The sequence below is a fragment of the Equus quagga genome, chromosome 4, assembly GCF_021613505.1.
Source record: "Equus quagga isolate Etosha38 chromosome 4, UCLA_HA_Equagga_1.0, whole genome shotgun sequence".
Classification (NCBI taxonomy): domain Eukaryota; kingdom Metazoa; phylum Chordata; class Mammalia; order Perissodactyla; family Equidae; genus Equus; species Equus quagga.
Window position 1 is genome coordinate 25,461,129 of NC_060270.1, and position 14,748 is coordinate 25,475,876.

The following is a 14,748-nucleotide window of genomic DNA, read 5'->3' on the forward strand; positions in this document are numbered from 1 at the left end:
TCTTTAACGACGTTTCTCTTTCCCACAGGACTATTGTTCACTCAGTTTGCTTTCTTTAAGTCATTTCTAATGATGTTCCGAAGTCTGGTATTTGACCAAAACAGTACATAAACAGTACTAATAAACTAGATCTCATTGTGAAGAGTAATCATAAACTAGATCTCATTTTCTAGGAGAGACGCTAAGAGCCAACTGGCCCCTCATGACCGTCCCACCCCCCGATTCGCTTTAAGCCCGTTCCATCCAACAGGTCAGTGTTCCTCAAAATGGGGTCCAAGGATCTCCCACGCCGAATCTCCTGAGGCACTCGTCTCATTAAAAATGGGAAGTCCAGGACTCTCCCCCAAACCCACCGAATAAAAAGTCTGCGCGTGAGCTGTAGAAATCTGCACTTTTAACAAGCCTCCCAGGTGGTTCTCAGCAGCCTGACTTCTGAGAATCCACACAACAGAAGACGGAGGTCAGAACTGACCCAATAGGATTTCCCCCATGGCTCAGTGGTAAAACCACTGACTCTGGGCCACGTGCTGACCTTATCCGGGGGAAGCCACTGCCATGGCCCCCAGGACTGGCCACTTGTGATGAATGTCACACTGAGCTCATAGAGGAACCAAAATCGTCCTGTCCCCTCAGGCGTTCATACCGCAAAACAGCTGCAAAGGTGCTCAGAGAGCTGGGGACCACAAATGCTTTGAGAACATGAGTCACCGCTAGGTAATTCATGGATATTTAAGTTTCTCATTAGAAAGACTTGCACTAAACAATAATAGCTTACAAATGCATGTACCCTTTGATCTTGCGATTCCATTTAGGGGAATTTATCCTACAGATATAACTTTATGCTTGGACATATGTACAAGATTATTCACTGCAGAACTGATTGTAATAGCAAAAGACTGGAAACCATCCAAATGCCATCATTGTGGAACTGATGAAATAAATTATAGCACACTCATACAATGAGAAATAATGAGGAAACTGTGTATGTATTGATATGGAAATGCCTCCAAGCTAAGAGGAAAAGCAAAGTGCAGAACACATGTACAATATACTACCTTTTGTGTATAAAAAGGGAGTAATAATAATCCACATTCCTATTTACTTGCATTCCACAAAGAGATGCTGGAAGTATATATAAGGACAGTGGTTACCTCTGGGGCAGGAGATGGGAACTGAAGAGATGGGGAATAAGAATGGGAGGGAGATTTTTCACTATATATATGATTATACTTTGGGATTTGGAACCATGGGAGCATATTATTTATTCAAAAAATAAACAATAAAATAACATTTAAAATAACTATTTATTGCGGCCCTCAGAACAAGCAATCTGGTCCGGTTCTCCACACCTGCAACTGTTGGTGTCCACGTGGAGCTCTTCAGCCGTTACCCTGGTTACACGTGTTGCTGCAGACACAAATGCAGATTTCCATGGCCCAAAATGGCAGTGGGAGGACAGATCTTTGAGCTTCTTACGGGGGATAACCAGCTCCACAAAAGTTCTGGGATTTGGGTCCACTGTACACTCGACAGCTCCAAGAGAAGAGGGTCCTAGGGCTGCCTAGTACTGAGGGCTCAGTACTCTAATACTCAGGCATCAGCTGCTCCCGACTCACAAGGGAGGAGTGGTGGTAGCGATCCCGGGTGGCAAAGTCTGCATTCTCCTGGGTGAGCTGAGTCATCTCCATGTCAACCCTAGCTAGGGACGGCGCCAAAATTATCTGCTCTTGGGGGCATCGCAAGCTCCTGTGGTGAGAGAAACACAAAGGATGATCAGAAGGAAAGACCAAGTGCTACCAAGTTCGCAACCGGCGAACCTGGGCCGCCGAAGTGGAACGTGTGAACTTAACCACTGCGTCACCAGGCCGGCCCCTCAGGTGCCAATCTTTAAAAAAAAAAAAAAGAAAGAAACATTAGAAATCTAATGTTATAAATCTGTGGAACTGAAGCAGAAAGTTTCAACTGACTCTGGAAAAACGTCCTGTTACAGAAATTCAGGGTCACATGACTAAGGCCTTGCAGCTGCTTGATGAGAACATAGCTAAATTAGATAGGTTGAGGTTTTCTGGGAAACAAATTAACTTCTGTAAAGATTGAATCTTCAAGAAGTAAGATTAGGAAGTGACAAAAATGCCATACCAGTCAACACGTAAGTGTTTTTTCGAATGCACTTTTTTCATTAATGCTTTAAGGTGAAACCACTGCATTCTTCCGAGTTCATGGAAATAATATACTTCACTGTCTAGTCTAAAATGGCCTAAGAATTATCACCTGGGCGGTTGCTGGGACTTCGGGAAAGAAGGCCTTCTGAGGGTCAGGCTTAATTTCACATAATTGGGGAACCGTAAGTGGAACAGAGGAAGTAACATAGCCAAATTTCATTGCCCCAACACAAAATATTATTTGTCTTCGGTTTTGAAGAGCATCTGGGGCTAGGGGGTGGAAAAAAACTCAAAACTACGAAATAGAAAATGCAGCTACCAATTTCTACTCTAACATGAGTCATCATCTCTTGGTCCTTTAACCCTCCTGAATAACCACCACAAAACACCAGTCAACGGCCATGGTGAGTCAGCAAGGTGAGGCCAGCAAGTCTGGGGTTGAGAGTTAGCTGAGGCATCCACCACCCACTTCACGAGCCCACACAGCTATGAATAGTGTGGACTGGGTTCTATTTCAACCAAAGTACTATCCTTTTCTAAGAATAATTCTCTTCCTAATACATTCTTCTTTCTACATAGCACCACAGTGACCTCCGAGGTGAAATTCCAGGAATTCAAAGTGCACCATAAGGAGCAGCGATCTCCCATGGCCATTTGTAGGCTTTGAAACCAGAAATGCCTAAAAATATTCCTGTACATCAGGCAAGGCCAAAAATTCTCAACCACATACCATTTGCAGCTCCAGAATCTGTAGGCAAATTCTACACAGAATCTATTCCACTTAAACTCAACTCTTCCTCAAGATTATGTGGTAGGAGCAAAGAGACCAGTGCAGGCGTGTTGTGACCTGAGTCACCCAACCTGGTGGCTCAGACTGGAAGAGAGGCAGAAAGGTGACCCCATCCCTCCTACAGCTCCAAACAGGCCTTTCAGCCCAGCTTCCAAGCAGATGGCAGGGAGTGCTCCCCCCCACCCTCCCCTCAGCCCTCTCCCGGTTGGTTTTCATAGCACCCGCTCCTTTGTCTTCATCATCCCAGGCTCTAGCACCAAGGTTTCATTTCTTGTGCCAACTTGAACAGACTGGTGCTTATAAAGAGCTGTCTTAAAAAAGATTCTTGGGAGGGAGGAATGGGGAGTTATTGTTTAATGGGGATAGAGTTTCTGTTTTGCAAGATGAAGAGTTCTGGAGGTGCATGGCGGTGACAGTTGCACAACGATATGAATGTACCTAATACCACTGAACTGCACACTTACAAATGGTTAAGATGGTAAATTTCATATTATGAGTATTTTACCATAAGAAAAAAATGGAAAAAAAATATATTGAACTTCCATCTGGGATCAGGGGAAAGGGTCTCCTAATCCATGAGCAATGTGTGGGCATGGGAGGTGGAAAGATTGGCAAGTGCAACCCAGACATCTAGAGTTTCAAAAACAAACCAACAAGATGAAACCAAATAAACACTTGGTTGGGTTCTGCCTGGCGTTTCCCAGCCTGCAGCTTTGGCTCCTCACTGATGTTGAAAGGGGACGGAAGTAACTCCTCGGAGTCCTGAGGCCTTCAAAGGGGAGGAAGGACTGGCACTGGAAGGGTGGCGGAGGAGGAAAGAGATTAGGGCACTCATGAACTCTTATGTTCCCTCTGAGGCCTTCTCCTGTGTCTCAGGAAAGTGTGTTCTTCCCTCTCCTTGTGTATTTGAACATGGAGGTCCCACAGAAATCCTCCAGGATCTCTCCTCTCTTTCTGGTCTTGGCCTCTGCAGTTTCGCCAATACAGTCATGTCAACTACCTCTGACTTGAGATGGAAGAATAGGAGTCCTTTTGGCCTTAGTCTTGTGTACGATTATGCAGTGATGCTTGTGTGTCTTAGACCGTGAACTCACTGAGAGTAGTTCCCTTATCACCAGCAATCAGATTCTAAATAAAGCTTCTCCTCATGATTCCTGAGGATAAGAAGCGAAGAGGACATGGGCCAGAGGAAGCTTCTGAATTGCTGAGGCTGGGGGCTGGGTGGTACAGGGCAGTGAGCAGGAGTGTCTGAGTCTCCTCGAGGTTCTCAGTTGTCAGCTTCCCACACAATTCACCAAGCCCAGCTAGGAATGGGACACCCCTTAGCACTCCCAGGGCTGCGGGGCACTCATCCGCCCCGGTCCCGGCCCCAGATTGGCACAGACCTGCAGGAAGGGATCAGAAGAGACCTCATCCATCTGAAAAAGCTGAAGCCGGAGGCTGATCCTGCAGGGAAGACATATACATAAATATTGATGAAGGCTCTACGTACGCATTTAGAATCCCAGTTTTAATAGGGTGGATATACTCCTCCTGACACACACACAGAATTAGCCCAATGGGTTTCTTTCCTTTTTCAGTCTAACCAAACAACATCCATTATAACACTCTCTGACAGTGGCCTGCTAAGGACTTCATACTTGTATGTAGTTTCCAAAAATTTATTTCTAAACTCCAAAATTGCAGAAACTGAATATAGTGCTATAGAGAAAAAAGCAGAAGACTTGCTAACCTCAGTTTGGGGAATTAAAAAAAATTTTAATCATAATTTTTTCTTAGATTCATACTAATATGTGTTAAATACATGCTATAAAGTCCCCTACGCGACCATACTCGCTTCGAGGACAGGAAACGCGTCTTTTCCATCCTCGTGACGCTCACAGCACAACACGCACAGGACCCGGCACTTGTTAAGTGCATCCCAGCGCTCAACATGCAGAAGGGCTAGAGCTGAAGTGTGAAGTGAGACTATGCTGATCCTGGCCAAACAGACACCACAATCAGAAGAGCGTTTATCAACTTTTTTTAAAAAAAACCCATCTCTTTTGGTGTGGCTTTTAAAAAACACACAATAAATTATATATAACTTCAGGAAACCGAATTAAATGTAACTTTATAAAATGCATTTCCAAATTATGCATACTCATTCTACCAAATATATGTATATATGTAAATGGTGGGTTGAAAATTGGTTAATTAGATAATGTTCAATGTATGATCAGGAAGTTAGCATTGTTTTCAGAGGTTTGTGTTAAAATCTTGGCTAACGTCAACATATGTAACTGATAACATGTATTTACTCAGTCTCACTTAGGATTCTTATGGTTAAAGGAAGGATAAATTTTAGATTCGCATTAAAACTTGCAGTCACAAAGAGGAGATTCCTAATGTATTTTGAGATTCTCAAAAGGAAGAAAATAAACACAAACATTTTATTAACTGACCCTACTTATTTGTGATCACTTAGATTCTAAATCACCCTGGTGGTCAAGCGGTTAAGAGTCCGCCTTCTCACCATTGTGACGCAGGTTCGTATTCTGGTTAGGGAACCACAGCACCTGTCTCTTGGTTGTTACACTGTGGTGGCTGCTGTTGCTGTGCCACCGGTATTTCAAACGTCAGTGGGGTCACCAAGGTGGACAGGTTTCAGCAGAGCTTTCAGACTAGACAGACTAGGGAGAAGGACCTGGCCACACACGTCCAGAAAACTGGCCATGAAAACCCTATGAATAGCAGTGGAGTGTTGGTTGATAGAATGCCGGAAGATGAGCAGATGGTGACAAAGGCGGGGTAGGGTTCCGCTCTGCTGGACACAGCGTCGCTAGGAGTCGGAAGCGCCTCAAAGGCACTAACAACAACAAAGATTCTAAATTACCTAAATTTTAGATGAAGTTTGGCCTGAAATTTGATTTCATACTTTCTGTGAATAGATTTCTGGGAAATACTAAAATTTTTTAACATCAAACTAACTCCTAAGAAATTCAGATTACATCAGTGATTAGTGATGTAATCATTATGTTAATTAAAATATATTCTATCCATTAATTAGCTGATATGGGGAGCCGGCCTGGTGGTGTAGTGCTTAAGTTCACACACTCCGTGAACCCTTGGTGGCCCAGGGTTCCAGGGTTCAGATCCTGGGTGCAGACCTACACATGGCTCATCAGCCATGCTGTGGTGACATCCCACAAACAAAATAGAGGAAGACTGGCACAGATGTTAGTTCAGGGCCAATCTTCCTCACACATGCACACACAAATTAGTTGACACGAGGACCTCTTCTTAGCATGACTTTTTCTAACGCATTATTTATTTTGAGAAATATCAGCCTGAGCTAACATCTGCTGCCAATCCTCCTCTTTTGGCTGAGGAAGACTGGCCCTGAGCTAACATCCATGCCCATCTTCCTCTACTTTATATGTGGGACGCCTACCACAGCATGGCTTGCCAAATGGTGCCATGTCTGCACCCGGGATCAGAACTGATGAACCCCAGGCCGCCGAGAAGCAGAACGTGCGAACTTAACCACTGTACCACTGGGCCAGCCCCCTAAAGCATTATTTTTAATGTACGTGTGATTTAAAGTGTTTAAAGTGCATTTCTTTCAAAAATACACATCAGAGTATTCTAATTCTGAAGACTTTATTTTCAGTTTGCCTAGATTTTTAGGGTTCATCTGATTTACTTAGGACTTGAAACCAATTGCTTCATTTTAAGTTGGGGCATCGTAGAATTTTGTTGAAAAGGGCTCTCAAAATGTTTTTTGTTGTTATTGTTGTTATTTTGCTGAGTAAGATTCACCCTGAGCTAACATCCGTGCCAATCTTCCTCTATTTTTTAATATGTAGGCTGCCAGCACAGCATGGCCACTAACAGAGCAGTGTAGGTCTGCACCCAGGAACCGAACCTTGGCTGCCTAAGCAGAGTGTATTGAACTTAACTGCTAGGCCACTGGGGCTGGCTCTCAAATGTATTTTTTTTTTTCTTAGGAAGATTAGCCCTGAGCTAACATCTGTGCCCATCTTACTCTATTTTATATGTGGGACGCCTGCCACAGTATGACTTGATAAGTGGTGTGTGGGTCCACACCTGGGAGCCTCAGGCTGCCAAAGTGTAGCGTGTGAACTTAACTGCTATGCCATTGGGCTGGCCCCTCAAATGTATTTTTTAAAGACCTTTATTACTGAGGAATAACTGACATGCAATAACAGAGTACTGACTATATTTTCTTACTTTCTGTATTCTTGATGCTCTAGCATTTGGGGCCTTGATTCTGGAGGTGGTACTTCCTAGAGATAGCAAATAACTCCCCTGTGAGCACCAGCCAGTCCAGAGCCCACGCCCCCGACCACCTCCTTTATCAAACTCTAGCACACCACGCCAATCCTCCCCTGCCTAAATTGCTCCAGGGCCGGGCACCCAACAACTAGAGACCACCCCTATAGTGCAGAGCCTGGCAAAATTGTTCAAACTATCCAATTCTAAGCTTGCTCAATTACCTGCCCTCTCTCACCCATTCCTTCCCATTAAAACCCCAATAAAGGTTCGGGGCCCCGTTCTCCCCTCTTCCTCCTCTGCCTCCTGACCAACTCTCGTCCTTCCCCATGTGGTCCTGCACGGCATGCTGTGCCTCCTGTTTCTAGAGATCTGTGAGTATAAATTTCTCCCTTCATGAGAACCATTTTGTGTGTGTATGTCTTACCATAGCTGATTAAAACAAATCCAGGGTATATTTTTAGACCAAACTGCATGCATTTAAAGTGTACAGTTTGGTAAGTGTTGACACAGGTATACACTGTGAAACCATCACGACAAGCAAGATAATGAACATATCCATCATCTCCAAAAGTTCCCTCAAGCCACTTCATAAGATCTCCCCCCCCAGGCATCCACACGCCTGCCTCCCATCCAAGCGCAACCACTGATCTGCTGTCATGATAGATTAGTTTGCATTTTCAATTATTACATATACGTATGAAATAATACACTATGAACTCTTTTCGTCTGGTTTCTTTCACTCAGCAAAACAATTTTTAACTTATCCCAGTCTACCTTTACGTGATATATAGTACTTCACATACAGTATCAGAAACTCACAACAGCCTATTTCCATTTCTTCCCTCCCGGCCCCTGCGCTATTGTTACCACCCATTTTACTTCCCCATGTCTTATAAACCTCATAGTAAGTTGTTATCTTTTATTTGTTGTCATTTATGTGCATCATATTTTTCCTCCTAGACTGTAAGCTACTTGAAATGGGATTCACATCTGAGTCAGCGCGTTGGCATTTGATAGGCGTTCACGACACATTTTTTTCAATGAATGCTAAAGGAGAAGAAGGGAGGTGGTGGCAGAATGGCTCGGCTGCTTACCCAGATGAAGCCCTGGACTGGTCCGACCAATGTAGAAATACACAATGGCAGCAACACCCATGTTAACCAGGGTATAGACCCACTGGATCACAAACATGATGAGAAGGGACCCAACTGCCTGTGGAAACAGAGCAGGAAGGGCAAGTCACCCGATGGTGTGTCCCACAGTAAGCAAGCCACAAAGGGGGGGCCTTAAGGAATCAGAGTCCCTCTCATCCACCTCTGATCACCATAAAAGTCTGAGTAACCGAAGTTCACTCACAATTCAAAAAACCACACTGAAGCAGGCTTTTGAGAAGACACACTCCTGAAAGCACTCTCTAGCCAAAACTATCAATAAATAGACATTCTATCCTACCTCCTTGTCCCACTTCTCCCTATAAGAAAAAAATTAGAGTGAAATTACGCTAATTTGGTGTACCCAGAAATCTGGTGACCCAGAGGTTATCACAAATGATTATTTTAAAAGTAAATCATTGATTAAAATAACTGGTTCATTAAATGTAATCTTGCCATATGTAGTCTCATCTAAATTCTAATATAATAGTCAATTAAATCACCTTGCTCCTAATTAAGACTCTTTCCTCCCCCCCAACCCCCACCCCTCCACCCAGAGATCACACACCTGAATTATGCCTCAAGGACAACTGAGATCAAAATGAAGTCACTCACCCCCAACAGGGAGACCCAGGGGTTGCACATGCGAGTGTAGAAAGAAGTCGGTCTCCCTTGGACATCTTGTTCCTGGAACCTGGACTTCAAGAAGAAATCTAAAAGAAAAATGAGCCAAATCCTTGGTTACAAATTTACCTCTTCTATTTTTACGAGCAAATACCTATTAGCTCCTCTTCTCTAATTTTGTAACTCAGCCTAAAAGACAACTCACCTCAACCATTAACTCCCTTGGCTACACTTGAGGCTTGTCTTTACCAGTAATCTTCCACCTCCGAAATCATGATTCTAATTTCCTCTCAGCCCAACACCTCCTTTTTTTTCTCATTTGCTCTGCTCTCCCCCACTGCAACTATTCATAGTCCACAGAGAGACCTTCAGTCAACTCGCCCTAGTGTGTTTTTGCTTTCCATCACCTACTTCCTGTTTTCACTCCCTTTTACCTCTTAGCTAGCTTAGATTCCATGGTCCAAGACTATCTGTGCTCCCTTGCACATATCATCCTCTTCCACACTTCAGCGCTCCTCGGTGATCTTATACCTAGTCAACTCATTCTCTTTCTCCCCGATGTAACAAATCTACATCTCCTCTCAAAAGACAGCTTTCTTATCCTTTCATCACCAAATCTACCAAGCTACATCTACACCAAATCTACAACTTGCATCTGTACCCTCTCCTGCCTTCCCTCCTTTTACAGTGGATGAACAGCCCCAGCTCCTACTGAAGGCCCATCCCTCTACCTGTGTCCCACTCAAAAACTTTGCTTTTGCATCATCAATTTTTCCATCCTCTACTGAATCAGCCCTATCAAATACAACTACACTGTAATTTCTCCCATCTAAATAAATAACTTCTTGTCATCCCCTAGTTTTCTGCCCTATTTGTTTGTCTCTCTTTTAGAAAAATTCCTGAAAAGAATTGCCTGTGGTCTCTACCTCCCATTATTTCCTCAACCCACTTATAAGATTGTATATACCATTCCACTAAAACTACTCTTTCTAAGGTTGCCAATAACTTGTATCTTTTCAAATTCAATGGTCAACTCCCAGTTCCCATCCTACTTGACCTTACAGTTAGCACCTGATACATATGATTACTTCCTTCCTTCTTATTGAAACATTTTCTTCTCCTGGTTCCTAGGATGCCTCACTCTCCTGATTTTCCTCCTATTTTACTGGCCACTTCTTCTCAGTTCCTTTTGCTGGCTTGCCTCCTCCTTCTAACCCCAAAATATTGGAGTATCCCAGCATTCAGTCCTCAGCACTCTTTTTTTTTTCCATATGTACTCCCTCCTAGGAGGTCTCATCTAGTCCCACAGCTTTAAATACTATCCATACACTGATGATCCCAAGTACATATCTCCCTTGAACTGAAGTTTTGAATATCTAGTTGTCTTCTCAATATCTCCCTTTAGATGGTTAACAAGCACCTCAAATCTTAACATAGCTAAAGCCAAAATCCATTCTCCCCAATATTTTCATCTGAGTAAATGACACCACCCCACCATTCACTCAAATATCTAAAATTCATCTTTGACTCCGCTCTTTCTCATACTTACATCTATTTCATCAGTAAATCCTGTTGATTCTACCATCAAAATATATTCTGAATATGACCACTCCTTACCACCTCCACTGTTCCCATCCTAGTTCAAGTCGCTTTCATCTTTCATCTGATTTACTACAGTGTGCTCCTGTAGCAGAGACCAGAGCTGGAGTACACTTCCCAGGATCTCTTGCAGCTACGTGTAGCCAAGTGACTAAGTCCTTGCCAATGGAAGGTGAACAGAAGTGGTGAGTGCCACTTCTGCACCAAAGTCTTTGAGAGAGTAGGTGTGCCTCTTCTCTGTGCCTGAACTCTGAGAATGGTAGCTCACTCTTGACTTTGCACACGGCAAGGTCCTAGGGCATAGAGAAGTCATAACAATGGAAGGTGCCTGGATCCATGAATCAATGCATGGAGGAGAGCCTCCCACTGATTTGGAACACCCTTCCTAGACTCTTAGTTCAAGTAAGAAATAAATTTCTATTGTGTTCGAACCACTACATTTTTGATTATTTGTTATAGCAGTTGCATGTACCCTAATTAATATACCTCCAAACTGGCCTCAGTTCCCTTTCTTGCTTCTATACAACCCATTCCTCACAAATCCAGTGATCTTCTTAAAGACTGAATCTGATCATTGCAGCACCAAGCTAGAATCTTCCATGCCCCCCTATCACATTCATGTGGCCTGGATGGCCCTACACAGCACTGGCCTCCACTCTCCTCATTGTACTCATCTCCTGCCTCTCTCCTCGGGCCCACTCCTCTCCACTCTCGGCTGCACTTCTGCTGTTCTTGCAATTTGCCAGCCCATTTCCCACGTGCACCTCTATACACGCCATTGCCTCTGCCTGGAACTCTCCCCTGACATGTCTGCATAGCTCACTACTTTATCCAACTCAGTTCTCCACTAAAATAGCCCCTTCTCAGAGGTATCTTTTCTGCCAAACCTATCTGAAATAGCAGCCACTCCCCTGTCTCTCTCTATCCCATTACCCACTCTGTCTTCATTGTGCTTATCACTTACTGACATTACAGTATACATTTGTTTGCTTGTTTATTATGTGTCTTCCCCTACTAGAATGCAAGCTCAGTGACAGCAGAGACCGTCCACATCTATTCAGCATGTTCCCCCAGCACCTAGAACAGTGCCTGGAATGCAGTAAATGTTCCATACCTGTGACTAAATGTATGAACAAAGTCTCCTAGCCCCCGAGAAGTCTTCACCCTCTCAACATATATGTGCCTTCATCATGTGCTCTTTCATACCTCCATACGTAAAGAGGGCCAGGACTATCTTTTATATCTCTAAATGCCAAATCTAGGCATTTATAAGTTTGTGTATAGGAAGTACTCGATAAAGCTCTCCTTATGAATTGTGGATTAAAATAAACTCTGCCAATGTTTATGATTGACTTGAATTGATGGCGCTATTACTTTTTTTTAAAAGAAGGAATACTGTTATGATTGCCATTAATTAAATGTGTAATTTTAACAAGCCCAATGCATGATTCATTTTTTAAATCATAGGCTTAGTGAAATACAGTTGCCCTCCTTGTAATTAAGGAATACTATTGGTTAAGGACTTAGATTTTTACCTCTTTGAGATTTGTCACGTTAAGCTCACCCTTTCACACTTGATCTTGACCTTGTACAACCTCAATTACACTGTACCTAAGGGAATTGTGTGCGTGTGGGTGTTTTCTGAGGAACTCAGGGGGAAGTAGTAGGAAGGGTGGGTCCTCCAGGCAGGCACAATGCAGTTTCATACACGAGATGTAAGGGAGAACTCACGAAAGGATGCTCGATGACTTTGAATAGGTATGACAATACAGACAACTGGTCAAAATTCTGAATTCCAAATAGAATTCTGGATTTGGAATTCTGGTTCCAAAATCCTTCCTAAGTGGCTAAGACTTTTTTTCTCTTATCTAGGATTTCACTGGGAGAAGCAAGTCTTACAGACTGGTGGTGAAAGGGGACAGTTCCTCATGTTAGGAATGCCAGAGTAATAACCAGGAAGGCAGCTTTACCAAGCCTCAGTCACAAAACAAACAGGGAAATAAAGCCATGCATCTGACATGTTAAAAATATCAAATATAATAAACATAATGCATAATCTTAAATTGCCTTTTAAAATCTAGAAATTAGAAAATATAGAACTTACTTAAAATAAATATTAAATCATCTCTGAAAATGCATACCATATCGTTATCAGACTAAATAAACATAGTTCTAATTAGAATGTACGAACCAGGAATGTGCATCGATTCAGTCCACACGAGATCATGCTTCAAGTCTAGGTAGTATTTTATGATGTTAATACTACAATTTGCTTAACCACTTTCCAAATGGTACACATTTAAGTTATTTCTAATTTGTCATTAGCACAAACAATGCAGCTGTGACAATCTTGTACACGTTTTATGGTTTGTTGTTTGGTTTTGGGTTGTTTCCTTGATAGACAGTTCCTCCAAATAGATTTACTAAGTCAGGGCAATTAAACAGTTTTATATTTCTTGCTACATCTTGAAAGATCATTCTCCAGAAAAAATGAACTAGAGAGACTTTCAGCTATGGCAATGTGAAGAGGTCGGTGAATCCTTTCTACAAGAAATAAGTAAACAACTCGACAAAATCCTCAAAAACAGTCACTCAGGGCTCTAGAAACTTACCAAATGGAGACGAGTTGAGAAGTGTTTATTTTTCAAAAACTGCTGGAGCTGAGGGTAAGAATAGTGAGAGTCTGTGGCCTTCTTGTCTGGGCTGCTCCCATCCCCACCCCAGTTCTTACCAGCATGGAGCTGGTCAGAAACCAGCAATTTTTCTACCAGAGAGGGCAAACTTGATTTGGAGCAGGGGGAAAAAAACCTGTGCCTTTATAAGCTAAATGTGGTGAGAGAGTAGAAAATTGAAGGGGGAAAATCCTCACCTTTGTTAGCCTGAGGTTGTAGACATAGCTAGGGTGAGCAGTGGACCAGCCAGAAATTTAAAGGGAAGATTCTAGAAAGGAGAAAGCCACAGAGGGACTAAGGCTCCCCACATTTTCCTGGCCAACTGGAAAACTATGCCTATGCCTGGGGAGACCCAAGAGAAACTGGAAAAAAGTAAAAGCCAGGAGAGACTGGAGAACCGGCTGCATCTTTGACTTTGCTTCCCAACCCACACACAGATCCACTGGCAGAAAGTGGAAGGCTTATGGGCCATGCAGACACAGGGGCAAACCCCTGGGAGGCCAGGCTAAAAATTAAAATAAGAATAAAAAACTGAGTAAAGACATCAGAAGCCACACACCACAGGGAAGACAGATTCCACAGTTCAAATCCAGGCAATTTACTAAAACAAACAAACAAGAACTCAGAAACACACATCAGAATCAGGAGTTGCCACAACATATTATCTTAATTGTCCAGTTTTCAACCAAAAATTACAAGACATGCAAAGAAACAGGAAACTGTGACCCATGCCCAGGAAAAAAAGAAATCAAAGAAATTGACTCTGAGTGGGCCCATATGTTGGGTACAGCAAACAAAAACTTCAAAGCACCTCGTATAATAAATACAAACAAAGAATTAAGTAAAAATACAATGTCAGCGACTTAAGGAAAATCTGAAGACAATGACTTTCAGGATAGGGAATATCAATAGAGAAATATAAACCATAAAAGAAGATCCAAATGAAAATTCTGCAGATAAAAAGCACAGTAACAGAAATAAAACATTTACTAGGTGGCCTCAACAGCAGATTTGAGATGGTGGAAGAAAAAAATCAGTGAACTTGAAGATAGATCAATAGAAATTATCCAAACTGAAGAACAGAGGGGGAAAGGTAGAAGAGAAAGGAAATGAGTCTCAGAGACCTGGGGGACAATGTCAAGTGTATCAACTAATGTGTAATGAGAGTCCCACAGGGTTGGCAGAGAAAGAAAGGGGAAGAAAAAATATTCGAAGAAATAATGACCAAAAATGTCGAGAAACTTTAATTGACTGATCCAGAAGGAATGAATCCATTGACACTGTTTCCAGCAATGTATGCATATACCTGATTACCACATATCTGCTATATTTTATTTAAATTTTTGACAGCTTAATAAATAAGCAATGATATCCTAAAGATGGTTTAATTTGTGTTCATTTAATTAATACCATGGCCTAGTTCACAACATATGCTGACAGCAAGCAGCATACACTTTGTGTAGTGATTAAGA

The 14,748-nt window shown here is 42.5% G+C and overlaps 1 protein-coding gene across 1 annotated transcript in view; it reads right to left on the reverse strand.

Annotated features, from left to right (window-relative positions):
- Nucleotides 1–1,321: 1,321 nt before the first annotated feature.
- Nucleotides 1,322–14,748, reverse strand: part of SLC12A8 (solute carrier family 12 member 8) — a 124,689-nt gene continuing 111,262 nt past the window's right edge. Inside the window, exons 10-13 of the mRNA XM_046658815.1 lie at nt 8,997–9,094; nt 8,325–8,442; nt 4,338–4,398; nt 1,322–1,746 (exon numbers count right to left, since the gene is read on the reverse strand). Of these exons, the coding sequence (XP_046514771.1) occupies nt 1,584–1,746; nt 4,338–4,398; nt 8,325–8,442; nt 8,997–9,094 (440 nt within the window). The 3' untranslated portion in view covers nt 1,322–1,583. The remainder of the gene's footprint in view (nt 1,747–4,337; nt 4,399–8,324; nt 8,443–8,996; nt 9,095–14,748) is intronic.